Here is a 20,277-nt window from a genome sequence, read left to right as displayed (position 1 = left end):
AAAAAATTCCACAATTTAAGCCTAAGCCATGCACACAGAGACTGAGGCCTGTTTAACTCACCTTCGAACTGGCTGTGCAATTTTACTTCTGGGAATGCCACTCCCATTGACGGCCAGCGATGGTCTTGGAAGAGCACTGCGCCCTACGATGCCTTGACCAGCAGTCTTGTTTGGCATTGGGATCCCAGTGCTGGAATACAGCTGCGAGTTGCTGGACACTGGAATACTGCTACTGTTACTACTCCCTTGTACGGTTGGGCTTACATAGGCAGTAGCTTTGAGAGGCTGTCTGACAGACACTGGAAACTGTCCCACACTGTGAACTCGGTGTTGAAGCTGACCTGGCGATGGAACTGTGAAGAGTGATAGAAAACAAATCAACAAGGTCAGTATGAAACAAATAAGACCAGGTAGAAATGCTAATTTCTAGATAGATCTAAATAATGATAAACACACCATTATACAATTTACTTGCTGACTACAAACTGCTGAAAAACCTCTTGAATCCAATACTGTATCCAGTAACACTGAACTGAACTAAAATATCCTGTTCCACCCCCATCCTGAAAAAAAAATCCCAGTCCATATTCATCCTTCTTTCTCCCCTCAAAGAGATTAAATTAGCCACTATAAGCACACTAAATCCACCTACGCACTTAGAGCTTTAAACAGGAGAAACTGCTGAAGGTATAGTTTAGTCACTGTTAGGTGATTTGGATTTCTGTGAGGTGGCATGCAACAACCACATCTTCAAGCAAGACTGCATTAAAGCATTAAGAAGCATCACAGAAGTTTAAGCTTTATGCAGAAAAACAATTAAAAGGCCATAAAAGGTCTTGAATGTAACAGCATATTCCACAGCTGGTGTTATGTAAACTATCATTTTAAATGAATGCTATGATCTCCAGAAGCTTTAGATACAGATTTTTCTACCCAATCCTGCCCTCTGGTGTACATTTGGCAGGCATCAGTTTCCGAGTCCACGTACCAAAAGCAAACTGTCAACAACCTGAAGCATATAAATTAAGACACTACATTTAGAGCAATCCTTTTTCAAATCTTTGAAAAAATGGTATCTTTAAACCATTTAAAGACACAGGAAAAACTGCAGGGGAGTGATTCAATTAAACTTTACTGTCAATATATTGTTATGGAACTCTTACCACAACATAGCTCCTAAAATACTCCAGCACAGCCACTTACTATGAATAGTTTTTTTTAAAAGTATTTCAGAAAAATGGAATCTTATACACAAACATATATAAGAGCATGAACACACAAAGAAACATGTATTTCTAAAATAATAAACAAAATTAAACTCTCAATGCATGACCATGGAAATCCATGTGGAAGCCTGAACTATTTCCATTCTCGTATTCAAGCAGGAAAAAATACAACAAAATAACCCATCAGTCAAGAATATTTTCCAGAAAAGAAGCAATTTAATTGAAGGCATTTATGACTTGCGCTCAAATTTGAAAGAAAACACTCACAGGAAAAGTTTTTGCCAACCTCTCCCTCCAAAACCTCACGGGAAATGGAGAGCATAAGTTAAATCCCTTCTTCCCAAATTATTTATTTTTTCCTCTTTTTCCACAGGCTTCTGCCTGTGTCTAGTGAAATCCACTTCTCCCATTTCCACTCAAGAACCTCAACCACTCTGCTAGAAAAGATGGGTTTGGATCTTGATATATCATGCTCACATTCTACATTATTAATTCATCTACTAGATCAATACTCCCTTCATCCCCCCATCAAGAAGTCACCTAAATCAAACCAATTACACAGAAATTTTAATTTCCCCACTCAACAAGTATATTATATTTGAGAATATAAGCTTCTGTTTACTGCATTTCCTCAGAAGAAAGTGGCTCAACTTCAGGAGAGAAGTCATGTCTTTTAACATGGTATTTATATAGTGTACTGTACAACCAGCATTGTATAAATTACCAAGAAAAGCAGTTTTCAATTGTAGTATCAAAACTGGGAGTTTACATGATTTAATTGCATTTTTTGTGTTTCTACAATATTACTATTTATTATTATTTCAGTTTTAATGCTGGCACAAGTTAAATGGGCAAAGAAAAAAAAAAGTGAAGAAACTTTCAATAACAAGACTGGCAGAATTTGCTTTCCAAAACAGAAACTTTGAAAATCCTGGGGTATATTAACATCTTATTCAAAAGAACAGTTTGCATTTAATTTTTCATAGAACAAAGGATCAGTGACCAGGACGTGTATTCTACCACTTTCTCCATCTCTTATGCTCAGCTAAAGAACACAGGTACTTACTACATGACTGCATCCTTGAAATCCCATTACTGGCTCCATGCAAATTGGAGTCAAAGCTCTGACTGTTCCTCACAGTGACAGGAGAACCAGCAAAGCCAGCAGTACTGCTAATGGTGGGGGTGCTTGGCATCCGAGCGAGGTTAGGCATGCTTCTGCGGAGCTTGTCTAAAGCAAAAGAAGACAACATCCACAGTCAGGTCAGAACTTCCAACAAACACAAGCAGCCTCAGCGTCAGTCCTGCAGAAAATCAGAATTATAATGAACTATTTCAACAAAAAGAGAGGTTTTGCTCTACCAGAGTAATATGAATATGTTATTGACAGCCTTCAAATGGAACCATTATGGCTACTGCAACGGCATGATTATTCACAAGTAATTTTAAAGACACAAATAGGCAGTACATTTGCAGAACTGCGAGGATTTAAACAACAAATTATGATGAGTTTCACATAGATGTGTAAAGTAGGTCAGGTGAACCGTGCCCTAAATGTGCCTGTTTCTCTGCAGTGAATACAAAAGCAAGTCTGCACTGGCAGACACAGCTATTTACTCTGTGGATGTCGAAAGACAGGTGAGAAATCAATCCTAAGTGACTGAAATCTTGCTTTCAGGTGCCAGTAAGATGCTACATAACTCCATTGAGAACCTAACCTTGTTAGCATGTTAAGTTTCTGCAGGCAGCCACATGGAAAAACTGCTAAGTCTTGAGGCTGTTCAGTTGCTTGGAGCTCTGGGTTGATACAAGAATTTTCAAATCTAGTGTTTCTCCCTCCCACCTCACTTGTGGTACCTAATTTGGTAGGCACTCTCAGAGTAGGTTTTTTTTTTTTGTAGGGCTTTTCACAAAAAAAAAGCTGCAATTGCCCCCGATGTTTTTGGGGTAGGTAAAACAGCTAAGGCAAGTGTCTAAGAGGTCAGAAGATGTCTTAAATCCCACTCACACCAGTTCATTTGAAGAAAGAAACCGAAACCTTCCTGACATCTCAAGGCAGCTTCCGAACCACAACACCATGAGGTAATCTAAAGGAAAACTTCTGGTCTCTTCTGCCATCAGGCCAAAGGGAGATAACTGAGTTATGTGCAATCAGAAGGGGCTGGGAGAAAGGCACAGACTGAAGAACCTGGTCTTGTGACATGACAGACTTCAGTAAAGTCTGAAGTTTCAGTAAAGTCTAAAGTTTCCCACTGCTGTGGGAAAACAATGGGCATTTATTAAACTGTCATTGACAACATCACCAAGGGGTTCAGGAGCACAAGTGCTGTGCCCTGCCGAGATGGCTACGTCCCCCCTCATAGCATGTTCAGCACAGAGGTCACCAGCTCCTGCTCCTGACATAGGTTCCAAAGGCTGGTTCCTACACTGCAACAGAAAGCAGGGGTGTGCTTGCCTTGTCACAGCAGCTATGACTGCTCTCTGCCATGGAGAGCAAGGCATTTCCAGACTGATGCTTTGGTTTTATGCATAGGAACAACACAGCACACTGCCTGGAACTGCTGGCATGGGTCGACCTCCTGGCTCATACAGGGCAAGTTCAGTTCACAGAAACTGCAGATTTATTTAAAGATCTCAGTCCACATAAATATACAACCTATTTAGCACCATCGTTAGCTCCTCTAATCCTTAAAGCTGCTAACAAGTGAAAAGTAGAAAGACATGACAGTACAGTTCTACCTATACAAGTTATTAGGAGTCACTGACAATAACTTCAAAATTTGTGATGCCTACGTAACTCCAGCAACCTGTGTCACAGAAAGGCTGTGTTTCCAGCAGGAAAAGGAAATGTAAGGTTTGAATCCCTGGAATCCAGAGTACAGTCAAATCCTAATAAAGAACTACAGTACAGACAATCTTTCACCAAATGAGTCAGAATTGTGCTTCAGTGACTAACTACGGACAGCGGCAGACTCCGGCAATTAGCAAGGGGATTACCACTGTGGTGCATCCAGATAGTAAGTATTAGTATCAGTGATGTAAAAATGTAAAAACAGTTATCAGGCTTCCAAAACTGTCCTGGGGATGCAAACAAATAGCACCCATACAGCTACTGTATGTATCTCTTTCTAAAGTATTCAAGAATTCTGCAAACTGAAGGGGGAACTGTCACCCTGTGAAGCAATCCTTGGGCAAGAGTGGCAAAAAAAACATGAATATGGGATGTCTGTAGCTACAGTTAATTCTCGAGTCCTAGCCTACCCTTTCAAAGTACTAGGTCCTGAAATCCTAATTCAATATTACAGAGCTTGGCAAAAAAAGGTTTGAGCAGCAGGATGGCAGCAGGGAAGACTGCACTGCATAACACAGCTTTTTAAGTATCATGTTGTATAGTAGAATTCTTTGGACTTTACATGCTCTTCACTTAGAGACTGCATCAGCCACCCCAGGCATTATTAGTGCCTTGAAATGTCCAGTGGATACAGCTACAATAGCAGAAAAATAGGTACAGAAGTAGCTGGGATTTCCTTCATGTCTTGGGTGGCCACATGTTTTGCCTCCTGTTCATTAATCAATCACTCCTTGTTCCAGCAGTTTGCTCTGCTGCTGATTCATTCAGTCCTCAGGGAGCAGATTCCTGCTGCACCTGCAAATTCTCATCCATCAAGCAGCAGCGTTACTTCTTTGATGGGTCCTTGTGTCTGCTGAGATAAATGGCCCTGAAAAGCAATGAAAATAGCGGGTCAGTTTTGTGTTTGGAGAAAACCCAGAAATGTTTGCCTTGTTGGCGTTTTGCAGCTTTCATCTCCTTGGATGATGCATCCTCTTTCATCTCCTTCTTGAAGTTTGTTCTGCCACCTGCTTCCCTCCTAAGAACAGTGGAAATAGTCTTACAGACATTTTGTTAGTAAATGAAACAATGGTTCTTGTGAGCTTAATATGTGGAAGCAGAAGGTGGGAATTATGTGATTTTAATATTATTTCAGGCCACTGAGATATGAATAGATATGAACTTGCTGACAATATATCAGAAGAAAACAACAATATTTTTCCAAGCGGCTTTCCTTTTCAGACCTCTCTACTGTCCTTAGACTGATGAGAAAATTAACAGAGATGAGAAGGAGTAGAGATGTATTCTCAGTTGAGAATTAATTTGCTCAAACAGTCCTGTTTATGATGAACACTGAAATTTGCTACAGTTTTTGCACTAATCTGGTTCAGTGACAAACCTAAAAAAAACATCAGTTGCTTGCACCTGGTTTTGTTAGGAAGATGTGGATAGTAACATCAGTAAGGGACTTCAAAGGACCTACACCTGTTCAACAAATGACTGGACGTGGCCCTTGGTGCCATGGTCTAGTTGGCAAGGTGGTCGTCAGTCAACAACCGGAGTTGATGATCTCCAGCAGCATCCATAGTTACTACCGTGACCCACTACTGAGTCTCAACTATAATTTAGGCTGAAAAAATTATGGTGCTTAAGTAGAATGCAGCCATATAAAGCATCACAGGTGTATCTTCATCTTTCCCAGCCTTCTTTGAGATAAAATATTACGACCTACAGACATTGTATTGTTGAGGTATTTGAACGTGTGAAGAATATTCAAGGATAGGTCATGCACGGGGAGTTAATAATTGGTCCCTGGTTCTTACCACCTTCTAAGAATAATTCATGCATACACACACGTGCTTGTTACTTCACTTTCTTCAGCATACATTGCCCTTTCACAGATCTGCAGTAGAATTGCCTACTTCATGTTTACACTTTTCCCCATATGTGGCATCCATGCTGAATTAGCTCATTGCCTCTACAGCACAAGAAAAGCTGGGAATTGTGAAATACAGATCCTATGCCCCCAACTGAAAATGTACATAAGAAGGCCACCCCACAGCACAGGCTGTATTCAGTACTACTAGCAACAGGTCAAAAAGCAGGAAAAAGTGCCCCTTCTTTGTCAAAAATTCCACAAAATTACAGTGAAGACAACAGTTCGCCTCTCACCCAGCTGCCTCAGTTCTGATTTTTTGCCAGGAATTTCTTCCCCTGATGCTATTTCTTCTCTGAAGTCAGCTCGGGAACAGTGGCCCATCTTCTTTCTGGCAGGACACCAGAACAGGCAGCACCTGCTTTCTGTCTTCTGATCCTCACACCACTGGTGGCTGTCCCCGTTCCACTGCTGCTTTTCTTTTCCCTTCCTTGACCTAATACTATCACTGGACGAAGATTAATTCCATGGAGCACGCAAACAGACCTTGTCCTCCAAGCAAAGCTGCTCCAGAAGAGGTGCGCTCTTGGTGGGCTGCCAGATGGGGACTTCTGTAGCAGTCCTTGGTCAGTATCATCTTCTATCTGCCAAAATAAGGTTCTCCTTGCAAGAAGGGCTTAAGTTGACTGTACAGTGAAGTCTCTTAAAATCCATTTATTCCTTCACAGTTATTCTCTGCAAGTCTTGTCAATGTTTTATTTGAACAAAAGGACTCCCAAACCTCACCAAAAGCACAGAAATGTAATAAAATGAATCAGAATTATTGGTGTCTCAGAGAAATCTGTATCACTGTTTGAGCTACCTTAGCTGTTTCTCACACATATTTAAATATTTCACACAAATCCTGCAAATTCAATTCTGCCTTATCTGTATTGTGTGCATAAATAGGCCGGGGTATAACCGTAAGGAAAAAACCCGTGCTTCTCGATTTTAAATATTATGTTCTATATTATGTAGACATTCAGAGTGTTCTGAAATTCTTAACAAACTTCTAGACTCTATAACAACTTCTCCTGTAGACTGTATTACAACTTCACTTTTTGGGATTAATTTCTCTTCCTCACCTCTGAAGACCTGAGATCAGTATCTGCATTATATTTGTCACAGTTATAACATTTGTAACATCCCAAATACACCAGGGTCTTTTTAATGGTCTGTGGAATCACAAGCTGATACAACAGAGACATCAGTGTGTAAAAGCACAAATACAGATTAAAGAAAGTCCTTCAGTTAAGTGAGTGATGTTATTCTCAGTAATGTCAATACCTACATTTTATTCAGAATTATTACTTCATTTCATCCTGGTTTCACATGGATATGTCTCTGGCCACAGACAGTTAGGGCCAATGAAAAGTTTTTCTATTAGCCTTCCATGATTTCTCCCACTGATCGCTGTCCTCAATATAATCCAAAGGTAGCAAAGTAAGATTGTCTTACTCTTTTCTGTAATAAAGTCTGCAACAATTTCCTAGAAAGAATTTTTCCTTTCTTACCAAGCAAGAGAGGTTATGAGCAGAGAGCACTTCATACATCTATGCTGAACCCATATCTAAACAATGCACTGCTGCTTTTCTATGTCTTCCTGGAGTTTGCTTAAAAAACCCAAACAACAAATAGAAACCAAAACTGAAGCTTTCAAAATGAGGCAACTGCCAACAATGTCCAGAATATTTTTGAAGTGTAAGCAAGAAAGTTACTCATAATTAGTAATTTTTGAAAAATAAGAGCAAAGTTTTTCAAGTGAATGGTATCTGTGGCTTTTTTATGAAGGTATATTCCAAGCCAAAAACTTATAAAGGAACGTGAAAAGGTAATAGAAAATACACATTAACATTAACCAGACTGAATGCTTTGCTACTCCATGAACCATGTATTTTTCATCCACCCCTTCTTGCTGTATCATAATAAACTCCTTCTTTACCTGTAATAATTTGTCCAAAATAAAAAGTTTCCAATTTTCACACATTATAAAAATGTACACTTTAAAATGCACATAAAATAAGTTGTGCGAGGGAGAAAGGTTGTAAGCAAGCTGATCTCAAGAGATGGAAAGTAGGCCTGAACACAAGAAAATCAATCCCATTTTCAGTATCTTGTTTACCCTGGATTTTGATTACTCTGGATGATTTCACAGCACTATAGTTAACCATTACTTCTGGTTTCAGAAAATCAGAAGTATAAAGGGCAAAAATACTATCAGCTAATTAAAAAAATTACTAAACAGAAATAAAATATATTTTAAAAAGTTGAAGTGAAAGCAGTTACTTTTGCATCAAAGTAACAAAAACAATGTATATTTATGGACAACATAAAGCAGAAAGCAGCTTGATTTTATGACTTTCAGTGCTATTTCTTCTATGAAAATGATTACATATAAAGTATTCTTGATATTAATAGTTAGCAGTTTTTTAAGTTGCTAACCAGTAAGTTCTTCAAATTAGACTAAGGGGAGAGAGACATAAGCATAAATCTTTCCACTGCAAACATATTAAAAGCTTTATTGAAGTATAAAACACACACTAACTAGACACACTCACTTCAGCTAATTGAAACAGATACTTAAAAGCAACATCCTTAAAAGAGACATCCTGTCACTCTCAGATTTTCTTTAAATTATCTATTTTCTGACCCACCAACCAATTACAAAATCCCCATAAATCAGAATACCTTAAAAAGTTTACAAATGGAATTTTTCTGATGTAACTCATCATTACAGAAAATTCAGCTGAAGAATTAGGAAGAGGATGTAATTAAACAAGGAAAACAAAACCAGACAGATTTCACACAAAGCTTACCTATTACTATATTCTTGCCAGAACTGGCAATAAAATCTATTCAAAAGCTAAGACATCATACACATTCTACAGACAATAGCTGTGAAAATGCTGTTTAAAAGGTAACAACTACAGCTACAGCTCATGTTATAAGCGGCCCCACACACACCTTAAACACATTGCAACATATTTCACATTTCAGCATACTGAGATTGGCACACACCTGCCACTTTATGCTAATGTTTACCAGAAGCCTTCCAGTACAGCAACCTACTGGAGACTGGCAGTAAATGTGACTGACACCATTCATTCAGACATGAGTGGACTAAGGTGAGATAAAGAACCTGGACCTGAGAGTGGAGGTAACATGGTGTGGTATGGTCCGGAAGTATGTAATTTTATCTTCAAATATATGTACAGCAATTTAAAACAGGGCAGAGTGTCAATATTACAGCAGGGGCAGCACTTTGCTACAACACATTGGCAAGAACAATGTATGAGCTCTCAAGTATAGCTTCAGACATAGCTAGAAAACATCTGAGAGAGTATTCTCACACCCAGAAAAGGCAGAAGATGACTAGAGCACCAGAAACTGCAAACCATTTATCTGCTACCTAAAATGCAACCCTATGGATGGAGAACAAGCAGACCTTTGGTGGTAGTGAGAGACCAGACACCTGGTGCACAAGTCAGTGCCTATGTGAATGGCATCCCACAGATGCCGGGTTGTTTATGGAAGCTAAACAGCATTGACACACGGTCATGGTGAAGCCAGGGTGCATCAAAGTACCTCATATATAGCTCTATCTCAGCAGCTGAATTAGGCCTTTCATACACAGGTGGGCACCCACATCTCAGCACCTAAATGTAGGTGCTTCTCATCAGGCAAACAATACTATACTCCTAAAAGAGTTAGGAGAGTTTTCCAGGTTTATCACACCTTCACCATATTTTTCACATGCATGTAATTAAGTACTTCACCTAGAGGACCATGCCAAACAAAGATCACTGAAAGCACATAGGTCAGCATCCCTCCAACTATTTGCCTAAAGGCAAAAAGTTGTAATTAAGCTAAATATTCAGACTAGTTTAGTGGAAATACTGTGTCAAAGCTAAATACTGGGGTTTTTACCCCACACTGAGTGTCAAAATTCAAGTTATTTGCTGCTTGTTCTTCTTTTATGAAAAGCTCTGTGAATGCCCAGATGAAGCAGAGGCCAGACCCTTGACTGCACATACAAGAATGAAAGTCATGTCTTTGGGGGAAGACAAAGGAAGAAAGATTTAGGAACACTGCTGGAATGGCCAAGAGCAGTACAGCATGTGGTATGTGTGAATTATTAATTATGGATCATGCTTTCCATATATACTGAAGGCAGAAACTAAAGGTTCAGTTTTTCCATCTTCCACACCCTTCCTTCTCAACTGCCCTCGTAAACTAAGTGTGGAACACACCATCTATCACAGAGAGCTTCAAACAAATTCTTGTGTTGCAGTCTACCTCCATTTCAACGTGTAGGAATTCTTGAGAGACAACGAAATTGTTGCCAAGATGGTGAGTGCTGATGAGAAGATGTAATACTACACAGACATCCTCAGTACAGTGAACACTTGACTCCTTATCCCCTTGTCTGCCAGAAGAACACAGTCAAAGCAAAATGTTTCTCACCATCAGTATTTGCCACTTACGTGGATCAGAGTTGCATGCGTTAGAGGTTGAAGGTGTAGAAGCTGAAGAGATCATTCCCTCCTAAAGACAGTGGTACTGACTATTACCGCACTGTTTGTCATTCCTGCAAACAGGTAACTGAAGTCCCATCTTCTGGGTTATGCCAAACACATTATCCAACACCTTCAAGTTCTTGAGAAAGAAGTCAACCAGGTGATGAAACTGGTAGTCTTTTACATTTATACACTTCATAGTTAATAAACTAGGAGTCTAATGTTTTTAGTGCCTTAAAGATTTCCATGCCTTTCCATGCAGTAAATCCAATGCTTAAGTTCCACTGACATGGAACATAAAAAAAAAATCATTCAAAACACATTTGGGAGCCACATAAAAACATGGCAGCAACAAATCATTCTCATTCCTGAACAAAAATGCCCCAAGGCCTTCCTTTCTAACTCCCAACATTTCTGCAAGCCCAGCAATGCTGTCCCACTCTTGTACCTCCCCAACAATAAAAGTAACATTAAAATTAATATGGCACAAATGCTATACCAACAGACACCCACGCTGCTCTACCCTCTGTTAACATCACCTCTCCTCCTACATTACCACTTGTCAATTATACTTCCATGCCATGGCTTACTTTGAATAGAAGTGGTTTGGGCACCAACCTGTCATATCCTGTTTGTCACAAAAGCTGCATGTACACCTGTAGCACCATGAATAGCAACTATATGTTGTTTTGAACAACACATTTATTTTCTTGCCCAAGGGTGAGCTGTAACCTGTAATGTTACAAACAAGACCCTGGCTGGAAGCGGACTATTTAGAATTAACTTGGGGGAAAGACTGGAGGTATAGGAAAGTAAAATGCAGCAAAAAGAAGAAAAATTGTGATTATAATAAGGAAGGAAAAGAGGTTAACAGCAACAATGGAGGGAAACTTAAATCATGAGTAAGCACTAAGATACAAATCTTCCATATTCTGGAATGTATCTCAAATGCAGTGCAAAAAAGCAGCAATATCTCAGGATAGTTTGGGATTGACATTATCTCCAACTTCTTTAACAATCAGCCCTATCAGACCCAGAAGAGAAGCAAAGTGCCATAAGCACTCATCACAGCACAACTGCATTAACAGCAAACTCAGGAATAAGAAAGGAAATTAAAATCTGAAAACCCGGATCTGTATTTTACTGCATTCACAATGGACATGTGTACATCAAGCTTGAAAGCCCCAGAGGTTCTTCTAGCCAACTGTCAGACTGCTAAAACATGCTCTTCTTTACTTTCTGTTTCTTTATTCACTTGTGGTCATCTTTGCAGCATATTAAAACAGACTAAAGCAACAGCTTTCATGACCAGGTCACAGATTACCTTTTGTAGAAAACTGCTTAACAACAACATCCCTTCATCATTTAAGCAGGCTTAAATTATTTGTCACAATTTATGTACAATTCATCTACAACATGGCACTGGCACTTGGCAGAGAAAAGACCACTTCTCAGAAAAGCATGCAACCCACCTCCATTAATCCTATTTGGTTGCTGCTCTGGAGTTTGGGCTTGAGGAGAGTAGAAGGGCTGCTGATAAGTATTTGTAGGGAATTGTGGGGAAGTAGGGCTCCTCCTGCAGTCCCGGATACTGGAGAAAGTCTGTGAGTGAGGAATCCCTCTTTGGAAGGGGGAGCAGCGAGTCAGACGTGGCTGCGGAGGTGGAAGGTGATCAAACTCTTCCTCATCCTCAAGACTATAGCGATCATACTCCTGGTCACTGCATGTCCCTTTTTTTCCCGCATGCAGAGAAACACTGGAAGTGTGCCTTGACACAGATGCTGAAGTTGAAGCATAATCTTGCCTAAGGCCTGTAAATTCCAAGAGGAGGAGATTCAGCTTGTGCTAAGTGATTAACTCTAAATATGCACTTCAATCTTGAAAATGACACAGGTAAGTAGATGGAATTTTACATCAAGAATTGAATTTAAAATGTAATCAAGCTGAGGATCTGATGGAGGGCTCATCTGATCTACCTTTCAGGCATCTAAGCCTAAATTCTCTCCTTCAAAATCTTTTTTTTTTTAATAAAATACTAAAAAAGAATACAGGAGTCTCCAAAAGATGTCTTAGATGCCTTTCTTAACAGGAACCACTCTCAGGAGGCAACTATTTCTCTGCCAATAAGGACAACATGAGTACTAAGTCTTTAACTTCTCAATAATCTTAATTAGAGGAATTACACACACATTAGTTTTTCAATTGCTATTGAACTTTTGTATTTGTGCAACAAAAGTGTTTAGAATGACATTTCTTAAACCTACAACCCATCTAAATCTTCTGGCTCTCCAACCGCCCTGAACAAGAATTAGTTCCTGATAGTATCCAGTCTCATGGACAAGGCTTAGTGGTAACACAACTGTATTTTACACAGGTACACAATCCTACCACCCTCTTCTCAGAATGCCAGATTTTGAAAACCATCTTACAATAAGCACTACCCTGTAAAGGCCTGTTTGCTCCAGGTCAAGTGAGAGGGAAACATTCACATCCCTTGCACATCCCTCCTTTCTCCAGATGCACAGCAACCAAGGAAAAAGCATTGCACTTCCAGGAGCCAAGTAACTCTGACAGTAGCTGCAGATAACAACCTTCCTAGACTTACAAGAAGGCCTAATTTTTAACAGATGTCTTTGCTTCATAATGGAAACTTCTTAATATGCTTCCTCTCCCTCTCCTCAAGTGGGAGTTTCTATTTGTGGCTGTGAAGAGAGTGTGCCTGTGTGCACATACAGAATTGCCATTTTCCATGGGATTAAGTGGTCAACAACTGTCACATGCTCAAACATTCTCCACCAGCTGCTACTACAAGAATGAAATACAATCAATTGCACATGACACAGATTTGAAGAGAAACCAGCATTTTTCTTTCCAGTCTGCCAATGCCCTGATTCCTTAAACAGCTAAGTACCTGGTATTTTTTAAACCTCACTCTGAAGGAGATGAGCACAGCTATCACTTAAACAACACAGCCCTTTGTATCCTTGACAGTCGTAGCTTTTTTTCTTTTTAAAATTAGAACGCTTGTTAATTTCTCTGCTGAACATGATGCATGCCACCAGATACTCAGCAAGCTCTCCTGCCGGCAGGTGATCACTCTGCCTGCCCAGTCTGGTGGCTTTGGCCAGATCACAGCTCTAATATTTTCTGCTCATTTTATTATTTTTGTTTTATAAAATCACTTATTACTTGGCATTATCATTCAGGCCCCATCTGTGAATTTCTCTTGCTTTTAATCTCATCACTTCCTCCTTGATATCTCACTTGGCACTAATAGGATACAGGAGAAATACTCCACTTATTGTCTCAGTAATCTCTAAGTCAAACGCCCTTTATTAATTAATGAAGACATTTTACAAAAATTACTATTAAGACAAACTATAATCTATGTCAAAGAAGTCTCTAGGCTCAGATTTGTGCATAATTACTAGTCTTAAACCAAGATACTGAATTTAAAAGCCCAAATTCCACATTTAAGTGGGATTTCATTTCAAAACTCATCTGAAAATATAAGAAAATTGAAGTGGAGGCAAAAAAAGCCAAGAGAGCTGCTTATTTTTACCTTTCTCATTAAATGCATGCATGAGAAAAATGCTTTAGCATCGACCATCTCCAGAAATAAAATTATTTCAATTAATATTCAGAAAAATATAAACATTAAATTTTCAAAGATCCAGTACCAGTTCAGATTAACATGAACCCAACAATATGCACACCTTCTCCATGCAGGTGAAGAGTACTTCCACCTGCCACTCAAGAGGCAATACCACTTAAAAAAATATTTACTTCACTGAGATCAGACAGGAGCAGTTTTAACTGCTATGGGAAGTCTTCCTGAGACTATTAGGAAAACCAAAAAAGTGCCACCTACTCTCCTCCTGTAGACGAGCCATGATCTGAACATCAGTGAGGTCCTGCAGCTTGTATCCCATGGAGATGGAATCATCTTCCAGCTCTGAAGTGCTCAGTTCACTGTCTATCGATGACTGTGGACTCAAAGGGGAACTCCTAGAAATGTACCCTAAGCAAGAAAACATACACTTTAGGCTATAAATATGTCTGGCCACCTTCATTCAGAATCATCTGCTCTTTACATTAGAGCAGCTTAAAACATTTTCTGAATAGCACATAAAAACTTTCAAAAGTGTAGTTCAATTCACTAACAATTAGCAAAGAGCTTTGATATTCACAAGAAGTAGTAAGTGTAGGAATGGATCACAAACTCCTCGGCTCGTTCCCAAAACAGCATTGCATAGCCCAGATAATGAATAATTTACCCAATACTGTTCTGATACAGCTCAGATTAGTGTAGTCTAACCAACATCTGTATTTGCATCTCTCTTATGGGACTGTGGTTCTCCCTAATCTGTTTTGAAAAACAAGAGAATACGTGTCTCTGACTTCTGCTCAGTACTCAAACATTGCATCAGTGCTGTTGAGCTAAATTTTACTCTTCTTTTTTTAAACTATCTATAATTATCATATAAATCAATCACAGGAACAGTTAAGGTTGAACCTTATACAAAGAACAATACAAAGCATTGCTTTCTTCACAGAGCTACCTTTTTGAAAGGCTTGGGATTCTACTTTTTCCCTGAGTGTGATAGTAAAATACATACTAATTTGCAATTAGTTGCATAAGCTAGTTGTTGTCCAACTTTAAAGAAAAGTCCCATCAACTAAACCAGTAAATAATTTTCTAACGTTCTCTCTGGGACCACCAGAGACCCACAACCTGCAGGGCAAGAACTGCTGTGACTAGGGCTCACCAGCAGTGCTTGTGCTTTGTGTGTGTTAAGCACAGGTGTGTTTACATCCTCTAGCACTGCTGAAAGCAGTCACCTAAAATTCATCCTAAATTCAGCTATTTTCTAGTAATATCTCCAAAAGAAAAGGACAGGCAGGGGATTACTTTGCTTTGAAGGATTGTATGAAGTAAATGTGCTTGCTTTCTTAAGTGTGCAAGTTACAGCAATCCCTGAGGTTCTGCAGAGGTAGTAACAGCTGTGCTCTTTTGGAGCAGTAGAAGGAAGCTAGACAAGGTACCTGAGGGTATCTCAAATAGCATGAGTTCATTTAGGAACTAGGCTCCATCTCCTTGAATAGGGAAGACGTTTCACTCACATGCAGTCAGGTACAGCAGGCACTCCATCTGGAGCTGTTCCCACCCACAGTGGGAACACAGTATATCCCTTAAATTAAGGATTTCTGCAGTGATTTCAAGCATTGTAAGGAACACTGCACACGGATGGGTGTGACACTGATCACACCCATCCTCAGCCCATCCTCAGCCCATGCCTGTTCCTGCCAGCAATAAAATGTTAATGCTTCTCCCCCAGAAGATTGTTTTCTCCACTACCACTGCAGTTTAAGGGAAGTCACACATACAAACTGACTCCTGATATCTGTAGGGAAGAAGGAAAATGAAAATCTCTGCTATTTACAGACCACAGAAAATTTTCTATTTTCCTAGAACTTGTGTATTCCCTGAAAAATAGTGGAAAATATAAAATAAATCTTGAACATTAGCAACAATACCAGCTTGAAAACAGGCATGATTCTGCCAGCTCTTTTTATTATAAATTCTCGCCTCCAATTTCATTACACAGCTGTACATATGTTTCTGTGGACATAAGGAAGGGGCACCATGGGGCAGAAATGAGCAACAAAGCTGAGGACTGTTTAAGCTGACACAGACACAACTGTACTACTGGGTAAATCATTAGTGGTATTTACTAGCATCACTCTCCTGTAACATGCTGCATAACACTTGTAGTTAACAGCCACATTTTAGGTCATTAAAAAAAAAAAAACTCCAAAAGTACAATTTCCCTCTGAGATATGACTTCATATACAATCATCCAAAAAGAGTACTGCTGTTAAAAGCTAGCAGGATTAGATTAAATCAAGCACTTTTGTAAGCACTGTAAATCAATAAAAAGATAAGCATTACCTGTCCGTTCAGGTGTTAGTATTGCTTTACTGGAAGTTTTAGAGAAGCTGGGACTATTACAGCCATTGGTATATGGGGTGAGTCTTGCAACAGGACTATAGGGAAAAGCCAAGGAGACAGGTGTAGAGAAGAGGTTCCGCCATCGGCTAGCTGTTACAGATGCGAGGGAGGAGGGGGAGAAAACAAGATTTACAGTTATTAATAGAACAGTACTGACTGACAGAAAAATCATCTCATCTTAATCCATTCGTCATGTATTTTTTTTACTTATTACAAGAGGAAAAAATGGTGAAAATTCAGCAGTGAATCAGAGGATCAGCTCAGTCTTCTGCATGTAAAAGTGAGCTCAAAAAGGTTTTCTAGCAAATATATCTCTTGACTATATTTTACACATACAAGTTTTTGGTATATATTCATCACATACATCACTGGGTGACCAACACACAAATAACAGAGGAAGTAAAAACTGCTACAGTTTGCAGAGAAATGAAAATGAAATTTATAGTGATCTTCAAGAAATTGTTCATGACAGTTAATCATCACACAATTGAATTAGCAGCTAAATTATCAGTTATGGGAGTTCAGAGACAGAGCAGTAAAACATGCTTAACCATCAAGTGCTAAAAACAACTGTAATCCCATATCAAGCTTTTAAGCTACCACACTTTCCCTTCTCTCTTTATACCATCAAATTCCTGATTGCATAAGCACTATTTTTTTTTTCAGTGTTTCTGGAATAACAGAACAAGGCACCCCTTTTTCTATACGTTGTTTACAAAAAGCTTGCAAGGTATCTGGTCTTCTAAGCAATATCACAAAGCACTCAGGATTGGCAAAAATAAAGCTAAAGGCTTATTTCATTTACATTTATTTAATTTACATTTTCTTACTCAGTAAAAGTATTAATACAACTGCCCTTTGTTTTGCCTATTTTACATACCTTGAAAAAGTAAAATAAACAACATTCACATGCTCTTCCAAAAATAAATAAATATTAGTAATAAAATTGTTTTAAGAAAAAGGAAAATTTAAAAATACATACATTTCAGAGAACTCATACAGATACAAGGAAAGATTAAAAAAAATGATGGGATTACATCTTTTTTAACAAAATCTATTTTCTAGTCATAGATGTTACTCATTTCTACTCATAGAGGGGGAGCCATGAAAATACTTACACCTAGCTTTGAAATCAATGGCATAACCTCAGTGCTCAGCATGTGTTCTGTGCAGTGTCAGATGCCACAAACTGATTTTCAGAACCACAAGGGTCCAAAAGCCATTCTCCATCACTTGGTTTCTTAATACCACAATACCACAATCTGCTCTGTTATTCGGAGTTGTTCATCTGGTCATTTTACACACCAACAGCCATTCAAATAATACTCAAGTTTCCTGTTTTGAAACTTCCCTACCAACAAAATGATTTAGCAAGACATACTGACTTTATTCCTCCTTCTTGCTAACATCAACTTCAAGTAGCCATGGGAAGGATGTCTTGGCGGGCTGTCAGTCACATCCTCACAACTCTGGGAGTAATCAATTTGTCACCAATCCAAAGTGCCATTTTCCCTCCTATTCCTTTTGCTTTGGCCTACTTAAATGTATCCTGGGTTTTTAAGGAGTAAAAGCCCCTTCAAATCTTCCCACAAATGCTACTAAGCTTGGAATGAAGACAACTGCTTGGTTCCAGCACAGGCACAAAGCAGTCTGCTGGGTACAGGGATTACCTGCAAGGCTCAGGCTCTGAGGAAGGTAGCTTAGTACACATAAGTAACATAAAAATTCAAACTGTGTTCTTTGCTGTCTCCTCACCGAAGAATTACTGCAACTCTCTCATTTTTGGTGATTCTAGTTCCTTCAAGCTCAAAGAAACCCAAAGTTCTGAGATCTTTAAAGGCAGCATCAGCACCACCTTCAGGAAATTGCTCAATGCCAACCAAGGCACACAACATAGACTTCCCAGCTGGACTGTTTGTCCCTAACATTCACTAATGTGATCAGTTTGGAAGTGAAGCATTCAAGTGTCTCAGGACAAAAAAGAGAGAAAACACAGTTGAACATAACTCTACAAACTAGCAATTAACATGAGTCCCTGGAGATGAGATTAATTCACTAGGTGTTAATAACAGCAAGTTGATCTGAGGCATTCAGTGAAAGAAATCCATATACAAAGAGCAGATCCCAGTATCACATCCACAGCTAATGTCTGTCATTTCCACCAGGAACCATCAATAAGAGGAAGGAATAACAGTTGCCTGAGATTTCATCTTCCTGCCTAGGACAAGCTACTGCTTTGTAGCAGCCTGATCACTTCCCAGGCCAATTAGCTGCCAGCATGTTCTCACTCCCAGATGTGGTCAGGCACACAGCATAAATAAACATCATTCATTACCCTCTACAATAACCACTGTGAGCTGGCCCACTGAGCACAAGGCAACAGTTATCGTGACTCTGAAAGCAAGAACCCACACCAAGAATTTCATTAGTATTTATGGCCAACCAGATTTCAAACTCCTCTTTCAAACTGCATGTATTCTCAGGGAAAAGTGGATGGATGGATTAGACCAAGAAGCTCTATCTATACTAACCTCTATATATACTAAATCTCTACAGATAGCAATGTAAAATATTCCCAGTTCTACAAAATTCTGCCACTTGGCATAAAATAAAACTTTCTAGTTTAAACATCAGGAAATGATGGGTACATTTTAGGCATATGAGTAAATCCATTGTTTAGGATCAAATATAAAAACAGCTTTCATTAGGTTTCAAATGGAAATATCAATGTACATATTGTGCACTTTACTGTACTAACAGACACAGCAAAATTAGACTGAAGTCTTGTGCTAATGCCAAAACCATAAAAAGATATGTAGGAAGTGAGTGCTATAGACATGTAAGCAAATACGTAAATTCATGTAAAATTTGTAAAATCCCAACACTGTGCAATGGATACTCATTTTGGAACAATTATTTTGCTCCAAACTGAATGTGAGACTGTCCTAGTTAGCATGATAAGCACCACTCTGCTATGCATGGATGAGACAATGTTGTTAAGACCTTTATATTAAGTTTAATATAAAGCTGTTCAGCTCTGAGTTTTACAGTATTTGTAGCTTCTTCTTAAAGCCCCAAAGCCAGTTACCTGCAGATGAAGTAAGATGATCGGGTACCCTTTAAAAACAAAGTAAGTTTCTAATCTTTGCAGTTGAATAGAAACATAGATAATTCTGCTCTGAGTAACTTATACTGAAGATGCACTGAAGGAAGGAAGAGATTCAGCCATGAAAAGGAAAGCAGGGACATCTAAAACAAAAACCAAGAGAAGAAAAACCAAAAATCAATTTCATTTGCTGACATCAAAGATGTAAATGCTTTAAATTTCACTTCTTGAAGCATTAAAGTGGTGTAATGAATATTGTAATAAAATAAGCATAAATTGCCCCAGTCATCTTACGTCTACAGTTATTAGAAGTGTCCAACTTTTTGTATATTATTTCCTTGGTTTTGATAAAGAATTCAAAAGACTAGAAAGGAAAGGGAATTTCAAGGTGTAAACTACTTCCTACAAATCCCAAAAAAGGATACTACCTTTTAGCTATGCACTTTGGAGGGTAGGGTTGTGGGTTTTTTTAACTTGGCTCTTTTTTTAAGGAAAACCTTTTACTGTACAGCTATGCAAATAGATAAGCACAGGGGCTTTGTGAAATATACAACTGTCTCAGCATTCATTTTCCTCCTGGGTGCACAACTCTACCTGCATTCACACATCCAAAAACAAATTTTCTGGTTAGAGCTAACAGCCAAATTTGGCTTCCCAGCTTCCCTCCTTT

General features: G+C 38.9%; 1 protein-coding gene across 1 annotated transcript in view; it reads right to left on the bottom strand.

The window, feature by feature from the left end:
* Positions 1-20,277, bottom strand: part of SLAIN1 (SLAIN motif family member 1) — a 45,732-nt gene that overhangs the window by 4,953 nt on the left and 20,502 nt on the right. The window contains 5 exon segments of the mRNA XM_068182408.1: positions 62-353; positions 2,293-2,457; positions 11,961-12,299; positions 14,360-14,509; positions 16,442-16,591. Coding sequence (XP_068038509.1) covers positions 62-353; positions 2,293-2,457; positions 11,961-12,299; positions 14,360-14,509; positions 16,442-16,591 — 1,096 coding nt within the window.

The sequence above is a fragment of the Anomalospiza imberbis genome, chromosome 2, assembly GCF_031753505.1.
Source record: "Anomalospiza imberbis isolate Cuckoo-Finch-1a 21T00152 chromosome 2, ASM3175350v1, whole genome shotgun sequence".
NCBI lineage: Eukaryota > Metazoa > Chordata > Aves > Passeriformes > Viduidae > Anomalospiza > Anomalospiza imberbis.
The sequence above is the reverse complement of the archived record's forward strand: the minus strand, read 5'-3'. Positions and strand labels throughout refer to the sequence as shown.